General features: G+C 48.6%; 11 protein-coding genes across 11 annotated transcripts; 5 read left to right on the top strand and 6 right to left on the bottom strand.

Moving 5' to 3' along the window:
- Window positions 1-187: 187 nt before the first annotated feature.
- PFICI_01714 (uncharacterized protein) lies at window positions 188-1,308 on the top strand (the record flags this gene model as incomplete). The annotated part of the gene is made up of 2 exons (XM_007830295.1): window positions 188-583; window positions 652-1,308. 2 exons carry the CDS (start codon window positions 188-190, stop codon window positions 1,306-1,308), a joined length of 1,053 nt encoding a protein of 350 aa, XP_007828486.1.
- A 657-nt stretch (window positions 1,309-1,965) lies between these two features.
- Window positions 1,966-2,674, top strand: PFICI_01713 (uncharacterized protein; the record flags this gene model as incomplete). The annotated part of the gene is made up of 3 exons (XM_007830294.1): window positions 1,966-2,119; window positions 2,217-2,513; window positions 2,589-2,674. The coding sequence occupies 3 exons, from the start codon at window positions 1,966-1,968 to the stop codon at window positions 2,672-2,674; spliced, it is 537 nt and encodes a 178-aa protein (XP_007828485.1).
- Window positions 2,675-2,939: 265 nt separating this feature from the next.
- PFICI_01712 (uncharacterized protein) lies at window positions 2,940-3,560 on the bottom strand (the record flags this gene model as incomplete). Its single annotated transcript, XM_007830293.1, has 1 exon — window positions 2,940-3,560. The coding sequence occupies one exon, from the start codon at window positions 3,558-3,560 to the stop codon at window positions 2,940-2,942; it is 621 nt and encodes a 206-aa protein (XP_007828484.1).
- Window positions 3,561-6,315: 2,755 nt separating this feature from the next.
- Window positions 6,316-7,853, bottom strand: PFICI_01711 (uncharacterized protein; the record flags this gene model as incomplete). The annotated part of the gene is made up of 2 exons (XM_007830292.1): window positions 6,316-7,748; window positions 7,808-7,853. 2 exons carry the CDS (start codon window positions 7,851-7,853, stop codon window positions 6,316-6,318), a joined length of 1,479 nt encoding a protein of 492 aa, XP_007828483.1.
- A 633-nt stretch (window positions 7,854-8,486) lies between these two features.
- PFICI_01710 (uncharacterized protein) lies at window positions 8,487-8,872 on the top strand (the record flags this gene model as incomplete). The annotated part of the gene is made up of 2 exons (XM_007830291.1): window positions 8,487-8,597; window positions 8,657-8,872. The coding sequence occupies 2 exons, from the start codon at window positions 8,487-8,489 to the stop codon at window positions 8,870-8,872; spliced, it is 327 nt and encodes a 108-aa protein (XP_007828482.1).
- A 28-nt stretch (window positions 8,873-8,900) lies between these two features.
- On the bottom strand, window positions 8,901-9,916 carry PFICI_01709 (uncharacterized protein; the record flags this gene model as incomplete). Its single annotated transcript, XM_007830290.1, has 3 exons — window positions 8,901-9,350; window positions 9,407-9,835; window positions 9,887-9,916. The coding sequence occupies 3 exons, from the start codon at window positions 9,914-9,916 to the stop codon at window positions 8,901-8,903; spliced, it is 909 nt and encodes a 302-aa protein (XP_007828481.1).
- A 2,130-nt stretch (window positions 9,917-12,046) lies between these two features.
- Window positions 12,047-13,237, bottom strand: PFICI_01708 (uncharacterized protein; the record flags this gene model as incomplete). Its single annotated transcript, XM_007830289.1, has 2 exons — window positions 12,047-13,043; window positions 13,101-13,237. 2 exons carry the CDS (start codon window positions 13,235-13,237, stop codon window positions 12,047-12,049), a joined length of 1,134 nt encoding a protein of 377 aa, XP_007828480.1.
- Window positions 13,238-14,564: 1,327 nt separating this feature from the next.
- Window positions 14,565-16,294, bottom strand: PFICI_01707 (uncharacterized protein; the record flags this gene model as incomplete). Its single annotated transcript, XM_007830288.1, has 3 exons — window positions 14,565-14,875; window positions 14,951-15,832; window positions 15,931-16,294. 3 exons carry the CDS (start codon window positions 16,292-16,294, stop codon window positions 14,565-14,567), a joined length of 1,557 nt encoding a protein of 518 aa, XP_007828479.1.
- Window positions 16,295-17,151: 857 nt separating this feature from the next.
- On the top strand, window positions 17,152-18,975 carry PFICI_01706 (uncharacterized protein; the record flags this gene model as incomplete). The annotated part of the gene is made up of 5 exons (XM_007830287.1): window positions 17,152-17,411; window positions 17,472-17,548; window positions 17,606-17,881; window positions 17,938-18,106; window positions 18,159-18,975. 5 exons carry the CDS (start codon window positions 17,152-17,154, stop codon window positions 18,973-18,975), a joined length of 1,599 nt encoding a protein of 532 aa, XP_007828478.1.
- A 471-nt stretch (window positions 18,976-19,446) lies between these two features.
- Window positions 19,447-20,847, bottom strand: PFICI_01705 (Homogentisate 1,2-dioxygenase; the record flags this gene model as incomplete). Its single annotated transcript, XM_007830286.1, has 2 exons — window positions 19,447-20,728; window positions 20,780-20,847. The coding sequence occupies 2 exons, from the start codon at window positions 20,845-20,847 to the stop codon at window positions 19,447-19,449; spliced, it is 1,350 nt and encodes a 449-aa protein (XP_007828477.1).
- Window positions 20,848-21,328: 481 nt separating this feature from the next.
- PFICI_01704 (Fumarylacetoacetase) lies at window positions 21,329-22,694 on the top strand (the record flags this gene model as incomplete). Its single annotated transcript, XM_007830285.1, has 2 exons — window positions 21,329-22,283; window positions 22,336-22,694. 2 exons carry the CDS (start codon window positions 21,329-21,331, stop codon window positions 22,692-22,694), a joined length of 1,314 nt encoding a protein of 437 aa, XP_007828476.1.
- Between the last annotated feature and the right edge of the window lie 159 nt (window positions 22,695-22,853).

Below are 22,853 nucleotides of genomic sequence, written 5' to 3'. Positions count from 1 at the left end.
CGCCGTGGGTCGGAAAACGCCCGAATCTGGGGTTTCGGAACGTCGTGAGAGCACTGACACATGTAACCCTGATTGGCTTGGTAGAAGAACTTGCGTCGACGACATGTATCCGTCTTCTGTCATGAAAGTCCATCCCGAATCAACACCATAAGATTTATCATCCGTTTCCATCGACACAAGCAATACTATGATCGCTGCTGCAGAAGAGGCCAAGTACTTGGCCAGGCCTGATGGTCCTGACGAAAATGAGATATCTCAACAGGCCCGGCAGCGGCTCCTGCTAGTTCTACCGTGGGGTCGCAGCCCCATCCGCCTCGGGACTACCTTTCACTCGAGGCTGCAGTCTACAGGAGATCCATGGTCAAAGGAGACGCCCTTTGTGCTTTCCGACATACATATGATTCCAAAGGAGCTGCACGCCGAGTATGGAACAACATGTACTTTCAAGAAGGTTGAGACGAGAAAAGAGAGCGAAACGGGCGATCACCTGAGTCTTGGATTTGGCATCGGTGTCGGAGTACCCTTTGTTGCTTCCGTGAGTGTAAAGGGGACATTCGATCAGCATATCCAGGAAAATAAAGACGTGAGTTTACTTCGCTTCACTTGCGTCGAAACTATCCCATGAAATACTTACCGTTTGTTATTCCCCAGTCTGATAAGATGTCCCTAAATGCCAACTGCCGAGCCGGAACTATCGAGTTCCAGAGGCAGCCACGCCTGACAAAGGAAGCCATCATAGAGATCAAGTATGGTCGAGGCTATGAGGGTTTCTGCGAGAGGTACGGAGACTACTACCTCGCTGGATACCGGTTAGGAGGGGACACGGGAATCCTGATGAGCGCTTCGGGACACTCGCGAGAACAGAAGGACAACATCGATGTGACTGCGAAAGTGACTGCGCTCCTCATTTCGGCGAGCAAGCACTGGGAAAAAGATTTTCGCAAGTTCAGTGCAGGTCGCCAGGTCAGACTGCTTGGGTACGACACGCTTGATGACATGAATTGGAAGCGATTCAGCGCCGCGGGTGACGACGAAAAGGAAATGAGGGCCTGGGCAGGCAGTTCAATTGCCTCTGAATCTGCAGATACGCTGCGGGCTGATGTGAATGCCATCATGACGCGATCCGAGAGCTTGATGAAGCGTATCTATGAGGTCCTCGACAGGCATGGATATAGAGATGGGCAGAGTCTGACATTCGTTCAATGTGAGGAACTGCTGGCTGAAGGAATCGTGGTTGAGCTGCTGCTTGAACCGATGTGGAGGTTACGCGATGTGGTGCAGTGGCGTAATGAGAAGAACATTATCTAGACATGCTTGTTACGTGGAGTGATATACACTTGTTCTAGATTTTCGACAGAATGTGGCATCATTTGGTCTCTTGGGCTCATTGTGGTTCGTCAAACCGGCTCTCCATGCATCTGAAGCCATGCACCTGAAGCTAGATCATTGAGTACAATCTTCACTTGAAGCATAGCTGGTCAAACGCCACTGAGGGTGCAATATTGGCCATGCCGTATTGGTCGATTATTCCGAGATAGCACCAACCGAATCAACAGCTTGAACACTTCTACGATATATGGGTGATGACACATGTGGAACGTAGCTTCCAAGAAATGTTAGGGAGAAAAGGAAGAAGTGCTTCGAACACAATCAGGGGTCTAGACCGGGTTAGACTCGAGAGGGACCCTGCTATGAAAGTGCAGCTGGGGCTGGGTTTGTATATTCCAAATCAACTAGCCTCGGCCCCATAGTTCTTTTCTTATGCTTTTAGCTTTCAGCTTTCAGCTTTCCTGGCATCTGTAAGGGGGCCTTATTATTTTGCGGGCATGGATGTGACTCCGGTACATGGTTCGTGACGATTTGAAACCAGTAGTATAAAACGCAAAGCAAATCCAGCTGCTTACACAACTTCTCCTAATGCCAAATCATCCTCAGCTATCTATCAAGAATCAACGAGCCGCCAAAATGGAAATCGATGATTTGACGGTTGAAAAGGTCAGGAAGACCAATGGGTTCTTCACATGGGAAGTGGATGTCACACAAGCCGCCGACCTCGAAAACTTCTTGAATAGTAAGCCAGATGGAACAATTGTGTTTGTGGACTGTCAAAATGCTTCCGGTACGTATCCAAAGGCCTCATCATACCGATCCAGCTCAAAGCACCAAACTTTGATCTTCAGTCTTCATTTATCTATCCATTGGCTAATAACGCGCAGATAATGTGGGCGTACAGGTTCCCGGTGCTTTTCACATCCATACGGAAAGTGCATTGGCGGCCCGCGACATCTTTCAGCAGCTATGGAAAAATAATCCTAAGTCTTTGGGAAGTTTGCTAGCGGCCGACATGGTCGTCTTTTACTGCTCCTACGCTCATGCACGCTCACCGGCCGCCATGACATCTTACCTCAAGCTTCGGGCAAACCTCGCGGCACAAAAGAGGCCCATGAGGCAGCAGAAGGTCGTAGTTCTTGAAAGAGGCTTAAATGAGTGGAAGTCAATCACTGGTCGTAAAAGTAAGTCAAAAATATATACAGTGCTAGAAGTCTGTTTGAATATCTATGCTGACGTTTCCCTGCTTCGCACTTTAGTGAGGCCTTGGAACTTGGGTCTGAAAAAGGCGGCTGTCGCGAAAGGAGACGACGATGGGGAAATATACACTTTATACACCGAATAAACCACACGTTCTGAGCAAATTGCCGAATGATCTTCTTCAGCCATTGGCTCTGAATTTGACTTTTTCAAGCATAATTCGGCTGTAGCATCTCATGTCTTTACTTAGTCGACGCTTTTTGTGACAGCTACGTGTGGATGTTAATAAATAAACATAATGGTATCCTATACCGAAAGATCGTGTATCAGCTCAGTATGACTAACTCGGGGAGCGGAATCTGTTCCAGCAATCTTACAACCCAGTGATAGTCTCAATCTCGGACATTGCTTTAAAAATGCCCAACTGTCATGAGCTCGGTCTCAGGATGGTGTTTGCACTCTTCCTGGAACTGCCAGACGTTTGGGGCGAAGACGCCAACACGATACCTCTCTCGACGATCGGGAATTTGGAGCAATACTAGACCGTATGGATATCTATCCCGTTGTCCGTTGCTGCTGGAAACAATGCTATCCATGGTTTGAGCCTCCCAGGCGCCCGCGAAGTTGTAAGAATTCTGGTCATCACTCCGGTCGATTTCTCGCCGTTGACTATGTTCGACATGGTTCAGATCCATTACTTCTTCGATTTCGCTAATGCATGAGTCCTCGGCGTCACCCCTCTGGCAAGGGATCATCGCGTCAGAAAAGCCGCTTTCAGGATCCTGGCCGTACCCACCGACATCGCCACAAACGCTCACACAAGCCCTCCTGACCATTTGGCATTCTGACTGACTGGATTGTGAGTCGGTTTCTTCCGTAATAGCCGTCCGCATTTCATCTTGTGTGAGTATTTGAGTACTTCCCAAAAGTGCCCATCGCCACATTCTCGGATCTTGGTTGATGTCTGAAGGTCGTATGTGATAATCAAGGTACACTATACTGTGGACCTGGCGATTACTCCATATTGGCATCCTGTGTCATCGGCCGTTGGTATCTATTTAAGAACCGCAGGTACCCTTAAGTAACGCTCCAGTTCATATGCCAATTCTTTAGGTACTCTTATATGCTACCTGCGCCTGTTCTGGACGAAACTTAGAGCAGCAAAAGGATCTCTTTGACATTGGAGGTTTATACCACTAAACCACTAGTGCTGATTGATCTTCCCAAGGAGATGTTAACATGCTTGAAAGCAATAATAAAAATGCAATTTTGCTTGTCGATGATTTTCCTTGATTAAGAAAAGTGATATATTGAATTGTTCAAGTACTATTCTATTTCTAGGTACTATATTAGCAGCCATATAGTGCTGGAGTAATATCCGAACCGCACTTTCACTTTCGATTTAAGAAGCTTAACATAGAAGATATCAACTATTATACTGTACTATATCACAACAGAAATACTCTCTCCATACTATACTATAATAATGACTGAATTCCTATAGTACTATCCTTTTTTATGCCCTTAGATGACAATCCCAAGTGAGTTTGTAGAGATACATAAACATTTGCGCCGAATACTAATCGTCCGCTCTCAAAGACACAAGATGGAAGCAATGAGAGAACGGGGTTGATGATTCCGTTTGTAACTATTACACTAAGTCAGTTTATCCCAGCTTAACTATTGTACTCTCTGCTCAGTACAGTTATAATACTCACCATATAATATTAGTGTCAACTCACATACTACTTCAACGATACTCTAGATTTACCTGAGAAACCTGTGATATAGTCGTTCGAATGTTTACTTCTGGAAATTATAATAGTAACCTTTTCAAAATCACGAAATAATACACATGACATGCCGCCCGGGTGAGTATTAAGATTGAGTCTATAGCTAGACAAGAATATATTGTAAGCACAATGGTTGTCTATAATGACGGAAACGGAAAGACTGTTCATGTGGTATAGAAATCAAAGGGCAGAATCTGCAGGACTTTCGACTCGTGGCTTCCTCGGCCGACTGCGTTTGCGTTTCATGGGGGGCTGAGAAACATCATTGTGCTGCAGATATGTGCCGTATGCTGCCGTGTCTTCCATCGCTTCCACTGGCTCCCAAGTCAGCTGTTGACTGTTGCGCCATTTGACTTGGAGCTCAAGGCCTTGATTATTGGGTTTAGCAAATCTATGGTTCCGAATCTGCTCCACAGCATACTCCTCATAGGTATCTTGTGCGGGATCTTGCGCACCGTAATCGGCAGGGCTCACTCCTTGTTGCTCCACAGAAAGTCCAGTTCCAGAGGATCGCTGATGACGTGGACTTTCCATTCCGTCATGGCGGAGATGGTGAGCTACACAAGGCGCCCAGGCGAATTGGATTTGGAAGCTAGTTTGACTGCCATCCGTGATTCGCTTAAGCAGGGCATTCTCTAGTGGCCATTCGTCAAATGCCGCGGTCGGCGTTTCCGTAGAATTCTCCCTGTGGTATGGGGAGCGCGAGGACAACGCGGAAATGCCGCTTGAGCGCTTGTGCCGCACATTCAACGTTTTGCGCCCTGACAAAATTTTACGACTTTTCCGTCGAGGCTGATAGGCGTAATCTTCGTCCTCTTCGTCTTCGATACCATCCGTGTCTTCATCGTCAGAAAGAGTGCCGAGATCCCCGGATAGAGAACATACTTGAGGATGCGCTACCGGCCGTTTGCTCAAGGTTCGGGTGGCCTTCGGTGATCCCTCGTGAGTACGGCCACTTTCACTGAGCAGATCTGATTGCGTTAGGTCCTGCCGACTAACAGCTTGCCCCAGTCTTGATAATTGGTGTACGTCACGACTGGAACTGTTTATGGCAAAGTCAGAATGGTTTGACGACGAATTCTGGTGTATTTCGGGCACGCACTTGGTTTGGCGGGAAAGAACATCAGTCGAATTTGAGAGCCTTCCCTGACTTGATTTCGCACAGTGGTGCTGTACAGTCTCCGTTACAGGCAAAACTGGATTGAATTGGGATCTTGTTTAGTTTACTACCTAATTTGTTAGACAAGTGTGATAAAGGAATATGAGCATAGCTGATCCGCATTTTCTGGTGACATATATGCATTCGAGGTGATTAGAACCTTGTTTGTTGCTAGGATGGAAACATCGTTCGATGCTGACCGCAGAACCAATATATGCAGCTCAAGGCGCCACAGTATACACAACTTTGAAGTTCAATCCCACCCTCCTGCGCCTCGTAAAGGTTTGGAATTACCAATGCTTTGAAACTGTTGCAATTTGGAGTTCCGGTCATTTATTTCAACACAATAATGTCACCTACAGCTTATCAGGAAAAATCATCACGTAAATATATATAGGGAGGGTAATTATACCAAGCTCAATCTGCAGCACCTAGGGCCATATTTGTGCGCTGACTCTTCCAGACAGCATACAACTTTCCTCTCCCCTCCCGCTTCCGCGTCGCCTCCATGTCGCCTCCATTCTGCACTGACCTAGCCGCGTGCTGCTTCGCGGGTGGGCTTCCCTATCCCGTGTAACAGCCAGTTGGATACAGACGAAAATGAGCCAAGTGACCCCCATAAACGGTGGCTATGGCATGAAGATGCAAGGAATGCTACAAAAATGAACCCAGGCAACGCGATAGATAGGCCCAGCGCCAGTGCAGAAGAATTGCAGGCGCGCCCGCTAGAACCAGACGCAGCACAAAAGAGAGTGGGTACACGGCTTCGATGTTCATTGACTGGCTATGATTCACGGAGTATGTTTGACATGCCAATGTGATATGATACAATGATTACTTGGTGGGTAGAATGTTCCACTTGACCGTCTTGGTAGTCGTCCAGTCCTCGAGGGCCTCTTTACCCATATCCCTTCCAAAGCCACTCTCCTTTACGCCTCCAAATGGTGTGTTGGCATGAATCATGCCCCAAGCATTGACCGTGACCATGCCCGACTCGATCTCCTCGCTGAGCCTAAAGGCCTTGTTCACGTCATTGGTAAAGACGGCAGCGCTCAGACCGTAGCTGGTATCATTGGCCTTGGCAATGATCTCATCTAGTGTGCTGAAAGGAGCAATACTGGCCAGCGGGCCAAACACCTCTTCTTGCATAATGGGGGCCTTTTGGTCAACCTCGGCAAAGGCCGTATTTGCGATAAAGTAGCCGTCTCCTGGCAGCCGCTCGCCGCCGTGCAGGAGTCTGGCGCCCGACTCTTTGCCCTTCTTGACATACTCAAGTATCTTGTCCAGTTGGGCCTTGTTGGCAACAGATCCCTTGGTGGTCTCTGGAAGCAGTGGGTCGCCGTGGACGGCATCTCTGCTCCGCTTGCTGAACTCTTCCACAAACTTTTCATAAATGGTATCCTGAACATAGATGCGGCTGCCCGCAGCACAAACCTGGCCGTTGCTGACTGTGATACCCAGCGTGGTCCAGAACAAGGCGTTTTCGAGGTCTGCATCGGCGAATACAATGCTGGGACCCTTGCCGCCAAGCTCCAGAGACACCTTCTTGAGGTTGGTCTTGGCCGACGTCTCCAAGATTCGTCTGCCCACGCCGGGGCTTCCGGTAAATGATATCTTCTTAATGTCATTGTGCTCGGACAGCGCCTGGCCAGCAATGTTGCCCAGGCCAGTGATGATGTTCACAACGCCAGGCGGGATCTCTGCCTCGGCAATCAGCTGAGCCAGCTTGCAGCCCCAGAGAGGGGTGATTTCGGGAGTCTTGAGGATGAGCACATTGCCAGTAGCGAGGGCAGGGGCAATCTTCCAGAACGCAATCATCAGTGAGTTCCAAGGCACGATGGCGGCGCAGACGCCGATGGGTTCCCGTCGCGTGTAGGCCAGTCCCTGCGGGATGCTGAGGGAGTCGCCGTCAAGCTTATCAGCCCAGCCGGCAAAGTAGCGAAGGTTGCTGATTGACTCCTGAACGTGGAGAGCCCTGGATACTCCATACAGCACTCCACTCTCGAGGGCCTCTAGCGATGCCAGTTCCACGGCGTCTCGCTCGACCAGATCGGCCAGTCTGTTGAGTAATCTTCTTTTCTCTCCAGAGTCAACCTTTTTCCAGCTCACATAGGCCTTCTTGGCCGACTGTACGGCACGGTCGACATCTTCTGCCTGGGCGGCGGAGACGGTGGCTAGGTGCTTCCCGGTGCTCGGATTTTCCACGTCAATCGTGGCGCCGCTGGTTGCGGGTTCAAACTTGTTGTCAATGAAGAGGCCCGTCGGAACTGTATTCCGTGTCAGATATTGCCGGCCATGGGTATCCAGGACTCCGCATTGCACATACCTGTTATGCTACGGCCCTCGGCACCAGTCAAAGTAACGGAAGCCATGCTTTGGTGATGGTCTCTTCAGCAGGAATCGATTTGGGTATACAAAATTTTGTTAACGTTGACTCTTCTTGTGAATACAAGACACAAGATATATCGCCCTTTGCAGACTTGCGCAAGCAGAAGAGTCAGATATTATTAATCTTCGCATACGATTGCATATAGGCAGAAGGAGATGTTCTCCACCTCCCAGATTGTACGATTATACCAAGTGCCTAGTGGCAGTTGTGTGGGGTTTGGCGTCTGACATTGGTGTAGATCATGCGGGGCAGCCAGCAGCATTCCGAGCTGGTTCCGAGCCTTTGTGTGCACAACTCCCTGTCGGTAGTCTAGACGCCAGAAGTTTGTTTCCGAAGAGGGCCGAATGACCACAGCTTCTTAGTTCACTCCCAGCGTCATGTCCAATCAGAGGCCACACTCGGAATCGGCATGTTCTACGGGAAGAAGATGCGAGTCATGTTACATCCCGCCCAAGCCTGAAAGTATATCTGGCGCTTACATAGAGCAATGCGCCAGCGCTGCTTGATATGGTCATGTCCAAGGATAACAGCAACATTCTGGCAAACACTGTAGGATCTGCATTGGTCATTGTGTTTCTTATCAATTAACCGGAATCAACTTTTGCCTAGCTTAGAAATGGCTTCCACCAAACCCATCCAACGAATCACTCTGTTCAAAATCCCAAAGCAAGAGGACCAGGATAAGCTACTGGAGATATATAGACACATGCCTGAGAAGGCTGTCAAGGTGGGGTCGCTCTACCCGTGACTTTGGTTTCTCATTTACTGATCTGTCTATCATTTTAGGATGGCAAACCATACATACTGTCGGTCAAGCCTGGCCGAGCGTTTCCTGATCAACGCGCCCAAGGGTTCACCGTTGCAGTAGTTTCAGTATTCTCAAGCTTGGAGGATATGCAATTCTACGACAACGAATGCAAAGCGCATGCCGAGCTCAAGAGCTTTGCCAAGACGGTTCACCAGGGTGCCATGATGGTCTTTTACGAAAGCATCTTTGATTGATGGATCAGCGGTGGCGCAGTCTGCCACTTTACAAAGTCTGAAGATACTCCTTGACAACAGCCCTCAAATCACTTTGTGGCAGACCCAAAGTCTTGTTGGCTTTGTCCTCTTCCTTGATAGCATGTCCAGGCCCATCTCTAAACCAATAGGCAATCAAGAAATCCACAAAGGGAAAGTATTGGTCGCCTCTAGCCAATTTTTCGTGTCCTCTCTTCTCCGCCTCATTAGTTGATTCGTGTGTGACTGTAAACTTGGTCCCCATCTCAGCCTCGATAGCCTCTAGCACCTGGTTCTGCGTCACGGTAAACTCAATCACGTCAATGTACTGATTGGCGGTCTTGTCATCGTGCTGCAAGACTGCAGCAACCGTCTTGGCAAGGAAGGCTAAACTGGTCGTCGAGATCTTCTGATTGCCCGAATCAAAGATTGTTGCAGTCTTATCCTTGAATGAGATTCCATAGATGCCGCGCGTGAGACTCTGCCAAAGCATTAGTCTGGTTTCTTCGACCACCTTTGTCCCAAAACAATGCTCACCCAGTCAAAGAAGAGACTAGTACCAATACCAGTCCAGGTAAAGCTTGGATTCGATTGCGCCTTCTCGATCAAATAGTCAACCGCAGATGTCTTTGCCTTTAGCCAGTCTCCTAGAATCTCTCCTTGAAGTTTTCTAGTGTTGAGGCCGTATTCCGAAGGGATGAAGCGTTTGACACCCGCAGCCACAGCTGCATCAATCATGGGGTTCTGCGCGCCGGGAATGACGGCAAAGACTGTCGATACGGCAGAGACCACGGCATCTTGGCCGGCAAACGCGGCAGTCAGCGACTCGACCGAAGACAGGTCGGCGCGGCGCACCGCCACATTGGAGGGAAATGTCGCCTTGGACTCTTCACGCGTCACGGCCGTGACGTCAAAGTTGGCTGCCTGAAGAGCTTCCACCACACGCGCACCTACCAAACCTGATGCCTTGGAACGAGAATCAGACTATGAGCTCCAACATGGTAACAAGATACTTACGCCCACGACTGCGACGGTCTTGATTGCCATTATGATATTGATAACTCGAGAATTCTGGAGATTGATTATTTTGTCGAATAGATGGATGATGTGGTCTCGTTGGCGAGGGATGAGATATTTGAACTTCGGACGACCCGATAGATAAGCTGCCCAGATGAGTAATGAAATTGCGATATTTACCAGGGTATATGCACGCCAATGGAGAGGTCGTATTGAGGATGGATTTGCCGGCAGGCAGTCAACTAATTCTACGGTTATCGCGATGGCGAGATCCAAATTTTCTTATCGACAGGGAACAATGACGCAATTCGTCGGCATATCTTGTAAACATTTGCAAATTCATTCAAGATTCGTATTCAGTCCCATGAGACGGCATTAAAGTCTTTTTCTCGGGCGCCCGTGTTTGACTCTTCAAATCGACATTCTGCGACGTGTGTTCAGTTTGGATGTAAAGAGACCTCGAAGCAACATGATGGGGCCGGCAACTAGTTTAAAAATCCTCCATTACAAGCAAAAATGACTGGGTCTCATACTATTTTCGTACCTGACTTTTTGCTAAAGATTCCAACATGGCTCGCAGCTCTGGCAAGAATTGCTGATAACTGCAAATTGTGGTATTGCCCAGGGTAATTAAGGTTATCACCGAATGAACCAATGAAATACACAAAGCTGGAATCCTTTATGCAGCAAGTCCCACTACATGTCATAGCGCGGCGAAAATCCGTAGCGGAAAAAACGGAGTACGCGACCATTTTACCCGCAGAGGTAAACACGCGCAGATTGACAAAGGGTGAAACTTTTTGCAAATTGTGTGAAAAAAAAGAAGGAAAAAAAGAGGAAAAAGAAGGAAAATACAGAAATAGAATATCGTGATCACCTATCGTGGCCGGACTTGAGTATCAAACCAGTTGGTGAATCCAGTCCTTTTACTCGTTTTATTGAGAAATACCTGCACAGTAACGCGATGCCGAGGGGCTAGTGGCCAGGGTCCTGAGGCCAATTCTTAGGGGCGACGGGTATTGCCGCAGAGGCTTTGTGGGACCGGGGCTTGATGGCTGGCTGCATTTGCTCCGAGCGTCGACCTGGCACTTACACCTCCTCGAGGATTATAAATGTTAGATCGGTACAAAGCTCCACTCACTAACCCTCTGATCTGTTAGGTATCTCTCCCTATAATGTATGCTGTTTGTGTACGGGTTGCGGAAGCTTCCAGCACTAGATATAAAAGTAGATAGAAAATTGGCTTTTTTTGGGTGGTAAAATTCCGATGGGAGGTGCTGGGTCACTGCGTGGGGCAAGTAACGATCTAACGTTTATAATCCTTGAGGAGGTGTACTTACCTGGTAGCTATGCCTAGGAACTTACCCCTACATAATGTACCTTGGTAGTATCAAATGCATTCTGTGCAGCCCGCATCAGGGACAGCCATCCCTCTTGGTCTGCTATTGCTTTCTATCACGGGATAACTGCGGCAAGCAATAAAAGGATGTTGCATAAAAGTGTCAACTGAACCAACTATATGCGAACACACTTTTCAGCGCCAATTTTGATATTTCGACTGGAATCACTGATACTTTTCTTGGTTACATGTTTTTTCGTATATACTGTGGACTTGTTGCGCTTGCCATTGAACGAATAAGTAGCAATGAAGGCGGGTGGGTGATTGCATGGTGAATTTAGCAGTAGGTTAAGCTTAAGGTTAAGTATTGACAGTGCGGGGCTGAAGTGGAAAGGATTGTCCTCGAGGTTCCTACAATAATTCAACACGTGCTAGCTGCGAGAGCTCTCCAGCCATCTAACCGACAATAAATGGCGACTCAGATAAAGAGAACCATGTGACTTCATTGCCAGTTTACCAGCGACAGACTCTTAGCAACAACCGTATAGTCGAGCCTCGTCTAGTTTGGTGGCCGTTTGTGAAGAACCCATCAAGACTTTCGATACGACTCTCTGTTCACTTACAACGGTGTCAGATATTTTTGGAGCAAGTAATTCACATTTGCAACTCATCCCAAGGTAGAGGTGGCCAAGTATGTTTATCTAAAAGCATAATGCAACCTCCATATCAAAGCATTTCTCAATGACGAAAAGAATGATATACAATGGTCCTAGAGCATCTCGACACTAGAATGAGCCCAACGTTTCATGCGCGCCTATCCATCAAACCTTGCCTTGTCCTGCCTTGGCTGCCACATTTGTCTGGGCTGAACTCGCCGACTCTGGCGTGATGATATAAGTCCCATAAGATCCAGACAGCTTGGAAAGAGCATCTGTGCTGGAAAGTGATGGCAGGGTACCCGAACTGGTGAGAGAATTAACGACGCAGGAACGTCCGAGGTAGGATGAGCACGTCGATAGGGAAGACGAGGGACTATCAAAGATGTAAGCCCCGCTGGTGGTGCTATCCGTGGTCATGGGAGTCTTGGCACCGCTAAAATAGTTGCCTTCGATAAGCGCATATGTGCCCTTGACAATGTCGAAGGAATGGCCGCTCGAGGTGTCAAAGTAGTTGTTGGTCGCTTGAAAGTAGGTATTATACGAACTGTCGCCCAGCTTTGGAGAGCGGCCGCTCATCTTGTAGTAGTAGTTGTGGTCAATGGTCACCTTGTCCGAGTCACCGACGTACATGGTTCCCCAGTATTGCTGACCGTCGCACGAGTTCGAGTAGGAAGTAGCTCCATTGAAGTAATTGTACGATGCGGTGACACGGTTAGGACCGTAGTGAGATACGATGAACATGCGGCCAATGTTATCGAATGTGCAATGGTCGATCCAGACTCCATCAGCACCCTCAATGCTGATGCCATCACCACCCCAAACATACTGTGGGTTGAGGGTCGTGATGCGAATATTCTGCACAATAACATTTTTGGAGCCACTAGCGATCAAAAGACCCTTGCCCTTGATGGCGCCAGTCGAGCCAACTCCAACAAGGGCTTTGTTGCTGGCAACAGAGATGCCTTTGGTGGCCTGGGGGTTGTAGGTGGCAACAATCGGAGTCTCATTGGAGTCGCAACTCGTCTTGATGGTATCTTGTCCTCCAGAGCACTTGTCGGTTGCTCTGCAGGCAGCTCCAGTCGTGGTAGCAGTTGCAAAATCAAAGGTCTTGGTCAAGACAATGACTCTTGCCGTGGAGTCGCCCAGCCAAGAGGTAAGTCTATCCATCTTGTGAGAACAGTGATTGAGAGCGTGGTGCCCGTGTTGTAAGACTTACTGCGCATTGTCCGTTGGTGTCACAGTCGTACCAGTAGGCGTCACACCTTTGGCAAAGCCATAAGCCGATCCCACAACGCTTGCTGCCGAGGTGAGGCCAACGAATGGCAGGACCGACACAAGACTGGTGAAGTACATGATGAAAACTATTCAAAGACCCGTACAGCTTGTGGTACTGGAAGTAGGTAAGGTGAGCACTTGTGGGACCTCGGAAAGATTGTGCAGCAACCACAGTACTCATACTTATACTTGAAGGCGTCTAGACGCCGATGATAGTTACCCTGCCATGTATAGTGCATATAGTAGGAGATAGACAGATCGTACTTGTCAGTAAATCAATAACCACGACACCGCGACCTGGGCCACAAGATTGATCAATGGTGGAAAATACATCTTGCGTATTTAATCAAATCATCGGTTCTTTAAAGAGCATAATAGTTACCCTTGAAAGCTGAGAGAAGGCTCCAAGAGGTATTACAGAAAACATTCCACTATTTGTTATGAGTCGGAATGGCCATGAATTAAGCGGCGGGTAATTATTACATCATCATTACTCGTATATAAGCATAAATATTGATAGTTTCCCATCTAACTACATATGACGGGTTATGAAACATGTCTTTTATGATAACTACTGCTACATATTGCAAAATTCATAATTAATGTGACTATTCCTCGTGGTTGATATGAGTTCAGTGAAATATTAAAACTAAATAGGCACCTGCTTGACGTTCTTGAAAAAGATGCTTGTGGGATGTTTGGTCGATAATCAAGCGTCAGGATAATAAGCATGAACTTCTATTACATAAGATCACACTAATCAGCTTTGCACACGGGCTTTAGCAAATGAATTTCCGGTATGAGCCTTCAATGTTGCTTGCTTATATACCATAGACCCCTCCAAGGTGTACTCTGTCGGAATGGAGTATGCGAACCCTGTTCTGGTTGGGGCTCTATCGCTTTCGGAAGCCGGATGCACAGCGTCCCTAGCAGTCCCTTTTGGGAACGGCGAATCGGCATCCTTAACATGACCTATGGTCCCGCGATCAAAATAGGTATTTCGGTGCTATTGTGTTCCGCATGGACTTGCTTCTTCTCTTTGCCACAATACATGTAACTACATTGTCGCCTTCTCGGCTTCCCCCACACTCGAACCTCCCTCGGCCCGACGACCTAGTAACTTTCAAACAGAGGGGAGACTTCAGTACCAGCCAACACAGCGTTTTCCCAAATGAGAGTTTCGACTTCAATGTCTTGGAATCTCTTTGAGACTAGCATATCCTGACATACACACATCCATTTTTTCGTAACAATATGACTCCTGAAAACCAATGGCCGCATTCTTGATACCAATTTGAATTTTGAGAGGTTCTATGGCTGAATCGACATCTGTCGCCGCAGTAGATGCATACTGAAGAATGGAGAAAAAAAGTTTCACTACTTTAATTCCTCATACCCCTTGCCATCACTTGGCACTCAAGGCTTCCGACAACGCCGCCGGGTTGCGCGGCACGAACAAGGCACGATAGCGATTCGGCATGGCGACGAGACTAGTGGGATCCGAATTGCCAGTGAGCGGGTGCGAATCAATTTCATCGTACTTCTCGACCCGGAAACTATTCAAAAGTCGCATATAGACCAGGTACAGCTCGCGGTTTGCCAGTAGGGAGCCGGCACACATGCGGTATCCCATGCCATAGGTGAACATGGGCGCATCAGGTTGCTCGAGGTAGCGCTCAGGACGGAACACTTCTGGGTCAGACCAGGTCTCGTCATCTGCAGAAGAAATGCAAATTAGCTGAGAACATATCGATAGAGGGAACAATGATATTTGGATGACATTCGACATACCCATGTTGCATGCCCACGAGTTCAGAAAGACAACAGTGCCCTTGGGTATCGTAACGCCGTTGTAGACAACATCCCTGATCGAACACTTTGGCAACGCCAACCTGAGCACAGTGTAGTAGCGCAAAGATTCGCGGACCAAGGCGACAATGTATGCGCACTGCTGGTCGTCCTCGGAGTCGCACAGAGGCTTGTCGTCACTGTAGAACTTTTGGATCTCTTGCGCTGCCCTGTCCTGTATGTCGGGTCTATTGACCAGCAACGCGCAGAACCAAGCGACCTGAGTGGTGATGGTGTCGAGTCCACCTGACAGCATTGTCAGGCTGATGGACGTCAACTCTTCCTTGTTTAGCTTGGCTTCAGCGTCGTTGATGACATTGGCTTGGATGCAGGGCTTGTGGCTGTTGGATGCCATGCGCTCGTCCAGTCCGCGGTTCAGGTTGGTGAGATATACATCCCGCCGGTTGCGCATCTCTCTCGCTTTGGCCGAGTGCGTATTGAACGGCAAGATGCGGAGGAGGGGAATGTAGTCCTGCAGGTTCCCAGTGGTGGAGCGGAAGCGACTAATCTCCTCCTCAACATGTGTGATCTCGTGGAATAAATCCTCCTTTTGGCTGCCCATGCGTGTTCCCCAGTTCAAGGTTAGTGCCAGCGAAAGCGACAGTCTCTGGATCATGGGCATCGGGTCGACAGCTTCTTTGCCGCCCTTTCCGTATGTGTAGAGCTCCTTGATAAAGTCTTTGGACTCGACGTCGAGGTGTTGTACGTATGTAGCGACGGATGGACGGTTGAGAGCAGAGGCCGCGCCCTTTCTGCGCCTCTTTAGCGACTCGCTGTACGGGGATGTTCCAATGGTTGTGCCAGAGGTGTCTGACACCAATTTGTCTAGAATTTTTATCGCTGGATTAGATCATGGACCAAGTGCAGATCATATGGACGAGAAGTTCTCAAACCGTGTCGGGGTTGAACATGGGACTACTCACGAAACGTATAGAACTCGGGTCGTGAAGCAAGAGCCTGGGAATTTTGTCCAAATATGACTTTTGCTGTCGCTGCCGTATTCACCACCACCACTGGGATGTTTCCAAGTTGAATCTGGAAAACACCACCATACGATTTTGACCACTGACGGTACCGTTCCGCCGCATTGGTACGAATGTCCCAAATATTGCCGATCAAAGGGAGTCCCCTAGGACCCTTGAGGCCGGAAATTCGTGCATTTGCTCTGATAGCCTCATTGAAGACGACGTAGATGATTGGCACCGCGGTTATCAGCAATAGTGTTGACGCCCATGTGTGGCCAGCAACATGGTTTTGGAGGTCGATGAAAAGTGTTGCAATCGCCATGGCTACCTGGATTGATTCTTAACAGATGTGGCTGCCAAAAGTCAAATGGATTCATCAATGGTTACAAGTTCGTTTCCACATAGACTACATGGTTGGCATTATATGTTACAAATTGGCAAGCAGCATCACACAGCATGGCGCCCAGAACTGCCTTGGATCGTGCATTGTATTACTCTGTCGCTGTGACTGTCGTCCAGTGCTTCCGTCCCGAAGATTGCCACGCTCGGAAGGCAAAACTAGCCCGGGGCATCCAGCAAATCACCAAAGGTTTCACATCAGGAATACAACCAAAGTGGGCGAGTATCGGTGTATGTCTGTCAACCTCTTCCGATGAGATTTTCCGTTCTTTCCGATACGGATTGGTGTGTCAATAGATCCCCGAAAGCACGTCCATGCGAGACACTAGGTCAAAGTTTCCAAGGTCGGGGGTTTTATGCAACATGACAACAGGCGCAGTGGGCCAGAAAGATTCATCCAATCAGACTTGATCTTCATGTAAAAACACTTTCATAGATACCATCTGCCGAATCGACAATCAGTACGAGCCGAGCAACTCGGAACGTCGCGGAAATCTCCCTACAAAACTCGGAATGGCTGCGGGGAATATTCACAGTGTGAGTATCAACCCCGTGGGGAACCCCAAATCTGTGTGCCGCCCAGCCGTTACCCCAGATTGCGGCGACATGGAGATGGGCCCCCTAGGGCGAGCCAATGAGGGTTCTTGTGATTCCAAACTCGGCCAACATCTATATGCCACAAGATGAACAAGCAAACTTCCTACCGACTTTTGAATGGCCTGATCATCTTACCACATTTCTTTTCAATTCGACATCTACTGACCACCCCCTTGCTCAACCATGACAAACGATCAAGACTCTATTAGCGACAAGAAGGCGGATCCGGCTGCTGCCCCTATCGGTCTGGTCGCCTCAAACCCAAACGACCAAGATGCCGCCGAGCTAAATGCGGCAGGTTATGCCCAAGAGTTGGAAAGGTCCTTTTCTCTTCCAGCCATGGGCTGTCTCTGCCTATGTCTGATGGCCACATGGGAAGCGTTGTCTACGGTCGTCTCTGCCGCTCTAGTCAGCGGTGGTGCACCATGTCTATTCTACAACTAGTGAGTTGAGTTACAAACTGACACACGCCATGTCCAGAAGCCTCTGACGAAGCGAAACAGTCTTCTTTCGTTTATATGTACGGTTGCTGTGACTTGCTCTCTGGCCGAGATAGCTTCCATGTATCCCACTGCTGGAGGTAAGTGACAGTCACCAACAAGTTTACGGACAAATTACTAACTACTACGATGAACAGGACAATACTATTGGGTGGCTGCACTATCCCCACCAAGCGGTCGTTGTTTCGCATCGTACTTTACCGGCTGGATATCTCTCGGCGCACAGATTGTCTTTAGTGCTTCGGCAGCTTTTGCTGCAGGCCTACAGACACAGTCCCTCATTATCTTGAATGACGAAAGTTATATACCTACAAGATGGCAAGGCATGCTATTTTATTGGGCGGTGCTCGCTTGTTCTCTTAGCTTTAACATATGGGGACCTCGATTATTGCCTCATATCAACATTGTGGCTGGTAGGTCAGAAGTTTTCATGACACAATGGAGAGCTTATGACTGATCTTGAAATCAGGGGTGATTCATGCCGCGGGGTTTTTCGCAATTGTGGTCGTGCTTCTCGTGATGGCGCAGAAGAATTCAGCAACCTTTGTTTTTACTGAGTTCTCGAACAACAGTGGGTGGACATCCGACGGGGTGTCTTGGTTGGTCGGACTTATCAGTTCAGTGTACCCTTTGCTAGGGTGAGTATTCGACAGCTTGCTTCTGGGGAAGAGATGCTTACTTACCCACCAGATACGACGCTGCTTGTCACCTGTCGGAAGAGATACCGCATGCTGCTCGCAACGTCCCCATAGCCATGGTTGGCAGCGTTGTGGTCAATGGGCTCATCGGCGTGGCATACTGTATTGTGCTCTTGTTCTCCATTGGCTCCCTGGAAGACATCTTGGCAACGCCGACAGGCTTTCCGTTCATGCAGATTTATCTAGACGCCACAAAGTCTCGTGCCGGGGCCACAGTCATGTCGCTGCTGCTGATCATCATTGCCGCTACTGCAAACGTGGCGTGCGTCACATCAGCTTCGAGAACTGCCTGGGCATTTGCCCGCGACAAGGCTTTGCCTTTTGACAAGGTCTTTTGCAAAGTATCCAAAAAGCACCAAGTACCATCAAATTGCATCATATTAGTTACTGTCATACAGGTACTACTTGGTTTCATCTACCTTGGCAGCACTGCGGCCTTTAATGCTATTTTATCAATGGCAATCATAGGCCTTTACCTCTCATACACGCTGCCTATTATATACATGCTTCTATATGGGAGGCAAAAGCATGTTGCCGGTCATTGGGGCCCATTCCGGCTAGGGCGGCCTCTTGGGATTACTTTCAATATCGTGAGTGTCATGTGGATGACATTGGTGATGGTATTTAGCACATTTCCTGGAACAATGCCAGTTACGCCGGAGAATATGAATTATTCGTCAGTTGTCATGGTTGGGTGGCTGGTCTTTGGGTTTATATACTACTTGGTTCGTGGAAAGAACAAGTATGAAGTGCCTCATGTCAATGTGGCTACTGTTACATCGGTTTCAATTCCTACTGATGTATATTAATTGAGCAGAAGTCGGTGTACATCAGTCATTCCAAACTTATTTATTTCGGTAGCACATGAACATAAGAATTGAAACAATACTTCAGTCAAGACAACTAAACATTTCCTCACGATAAAAGATACTCTTTGTGCCCCACAATAAGGAAACAGAAATAACACAACATCTCGCGTAGACCTCTGCTTACATAATTTAGCATCGGAAACATACAATAAAAATGCACACCAGTTTTCACATAAGTAATTGATGTATATAGTCCGCTGAGAAGGAATTTCTATTTTAAACATTAAAAGCATGCCCAATTGACTATCATAACATAGTCACCGATAATATTATCCCCTTGATTGCAGTGTTACATGACGCAAGGAAGCCCAGTCAATTTAATTAAGATCTCTTATTAACAGAATTTCGGATACAAAGCGCAAGGTTGTGCTGCATTCATCTATGGTTTGGACCTCGGCTTGCTGCAATCCATCAAGAAGGTCGTTTGAAATGCACCTTCAAGTCGGTCCAGCTGTGCTCATTATAACCGTCCTGCACCTTTTTGCAAGTCTTGAGTCCCCATTCCGTCACACCGATCATTAAGCTACTCTCAAACATAAAAGCCATGCTTCCTTCACCAATCTTCTGAGGCTTCAGCTCCGCATTACTGGCTTTTTCAAAGGTGCTCGCATCTGGTCCGTGAGCAGACATGATGTTATGCAGACTCGCTCCCGCCGGTTGGAATCCGCCCCCGGCCTTGGCGTCATAGTCGCCGCAAATGAGTCCCATGAACTCGGACATGGTGTTCCGGTGATACCACGGTGGCCGGAACGTGTCCTCTTGCACCAGCCAGCGAGGCGGAAAAATGACAAAATCCGCCACGGCGGTTCCGACGTGATCGGAAGGCGCGGTCAGGACCGTGTAGATTGAGGGATCGGGATGATCAAACGAGGTACTGCCGATTACAGAGTAGCGACCAAGATCGTACTTGTAAGGATAATAGCGGCCGTGCCAGGCTACCACGTCAAAGGGAGTGTGTTTTTGTCTTGCAGAGAACAGCTTGCCGTCAAATTTGTTGATGATTGTCCAATCAGAGTCGTGATCCTCGTCAAACGCAGCGACGGGTGCTTGAAAGTCCCGCGCGTTGGCGAGACAGTTGGATCCGATGGGGCCGAGTTCTGGCAGGGTAAAATGGCCCTGATAAAGCTCGAGAATATACCCTCGAACTGGACCCTCGGGCAGCGTGACGCGGTATCTGATCCCGCGCGGGATAACAGCAATTTCATTTGGTCGCACGAGAATCTTGCCTAGCTCCGTCTGAATATCCAAGACACCATGCTGTAAAACGATGAGATAATCACCATCGGACGAATAGACCGCGGTTCGCGGAGCCATGTCCTTTCCGGCTGCGAAAATGAAGATACCCAACCCAGTCTTGGTTTGCGGCGCACCGGCACCGCCAACCAGCTTCAAGCCTTGAACCCAGTCCGTGTCCTCGCTAAAGTCAAAAGGATCCCATCGAAGCTGATTGGGAATCTGATGCAGCTTCGTGTCCGCATCATCGGGACTGAGAGCACCAGTGCTGCTACTGCCTTGGTACGGCTCATAGGCAGAATGAGCTGCTGATGGGAGTATACGGTACAGCCAAGTCTGTAGGTTCTCGTGACGCGGTGCAGTGAAGGCAGTCCCTGAGAGCTTCTCAGCGTATAGGCCAAAGGGAGCCTTTTGAGGTGAGTTTGCGCCTATTGGTAAGGCGCCCGAGATGGCCTCGGACCTGAGAAATATTAGCTCGGTTTAATTGCATGGTCAGGGAGAGTGATCTCACTCGTGATAGGATCCAAAACCATTGAGATATTCGTATCTCTCATTCGTTCTGAAATTTGTTACAGGCATCGTGGAGGATTGGTGCTCAGTAGCGAAGTGCCTCAAGTATCAATTGACGTGACCATATTGACTAATATAGCATGCGTATCCTTTTATACTACACACTTGAATACATTTGCATAACCAAAAGCTCTGGCGACGGCAGTGCAAGATTGTTACCAAAGCCCATGTCGAACATGGGTTGCGATCCACCAATTACTGCGTGCCGTTCCGCGCGGCGCCGAGTATACTGTGTCTGCCCCGCCAAGTTTTCGGAACAGTTTCGCTCATCGGAATTTTCGGGACTGTCGGTACTGTCGGGCCTTTCCGCATTAGGCAAAGCATATGGCCGCCTGTAAACTGTCCAGGCCATTCACCAGAGTTACGTACTTGGAAACATAGACAACCAAAGGCGTTTTGCTAGTATTTATGCCCAAAGACCATCAAGCGTTGTGTAGACAACAAAAAAGTCCAAGCTGTGGTTCATTGCATGTCTTTTCGAATCATCAACATGTCTGCTCTGAAGTCGTGGGTTTCTATCCCACCACGCTCGCACTTTAGCTTGGCCAATATTCCATTCGGCATCATTTCAACAAACAGCAACTCAACGCCACGACCCGCCGTCGCCATTGGAGACCATGCATTGGATCTGCTGGCATTTTCCAACGGAGGAGGGTTCTCTAAACTACCTCAACTCGCATCTCATTTACAAGTTTTCAATTCTTCGACTTTGAACAAGTTTGCGGCTTTGGGTCGAGCAACACATCGTGACGTGCGGCAGTACCTTCAATCCGTCTTTGCAGCTGATGGTCCCCACCCGGAGGTCCTTGAAAAGAATGATGAACTCAAGGGAAAAGCCCTCGTCTCTCTCACGGATGTTCAGACTCACCTCCCTCTGTCAATCGGTGACTACACGGACTTTTTCGCGGGACGGAACCATGCATTCAATGTCGGCACCCTATTCCGCGGACCACAGAACGCCCTGAATCCGAACTATAACCACCTGCCGGTAGCTTACCATGGACGTGCTAGCTCTGTGGTTGCCTCTGGTACACCTCTTCATCGTCCATGGGGCCAAGTGATTCTTGATCCGGCGGCCGAGCCCAAAGTGCCGACTTTTAGGCCTATACGGCGGTTGGACATCGAGCTGGAGCTCGGGCTCTTCATTTCGCGACCGAATGAGCTTGGAAAGCCCGTGAAAACGCGGGAAGCGGCTGATTTCATCTTTGGCTATGTGCTGATGAACGACTGGAGTGCAAGAGATGTGCAAACTTGGGAGTATGTCCCACTAGGACCCTTTAATGCCAAGAATTTTGGCACCACGATTAGTCCATGGGTCGTGTTGGCGGATGCACTCGAGCCATTCCGAACAAAGGGTTTGGATAACCCGGTCGAATTGCGAAGCTATCTGAAGCAAGATCAATCAGACGCTGCCCTGGACATTAACTTGGAGGTTTCTCTCAAGAGTAAGTCCTAGCCCAGTAATACGACGAGAGGTTCAAACTAACTTCTTTAAAGCACCCCAAGGTGGCGCGACGACTCTGTCACGTACATCCTCCAAGAACCTTTTGTGGTCGTGGGAGCAAATGATCGCGCACCACACAGTGACTGGATGCAATCTGCGGACTGGCGACTTGCTGGGTTCTGGAACAATCTCAGGTACCGAGTCGGGCACGTACGGCAGTATTTTGGAACAGACACAAGCTGGAAAACACCCAGTGAAATTGAATAGCGGAGAGGAGCGAATGTTTGTGCAGGATGGCGATACCATTATCATTACTGGCGCGGCTGGTCAAGTGGATGGGGGCTTGGTGGGTTTTGGGGAATGTTCCGGTCAGATTCTGCCAGCACTGGACGAGGATTTCTGGTCCACTTGAACATGATGGCAGGAAGAGTGTACATGCTCAATATAGACATGGAAGTCAAAGACAAGAACTTGAAATGATAATTGTCTCGGTATTATCGTAGTGTACATTCTTTGAAGAAATAGCAAGGGCGAATGTTGCCAGCACGGGCGGAATAGAGCCCGTCAGTTC

Source organism: Pestalotiopsis fici, assembly GCF_000516985.1.
Source record: "Pestalotiopsis fici W106-1 unplaced genomic scaffold PFICI_Scf_1, whole genome shotgun sequence".
NCBI lineage: Eukaryota > Fungi > Ascomycota > Sordariomycetes > Amphisphaeriales > Sporocadaceae > Pestalotiopsis > Pestalotiopsis fici.
The sequence above is the reverse complement of the archived record's forward strand: the minus strand, read 5'-3'. Positions and strand labels throughout refer to the sequence as shown.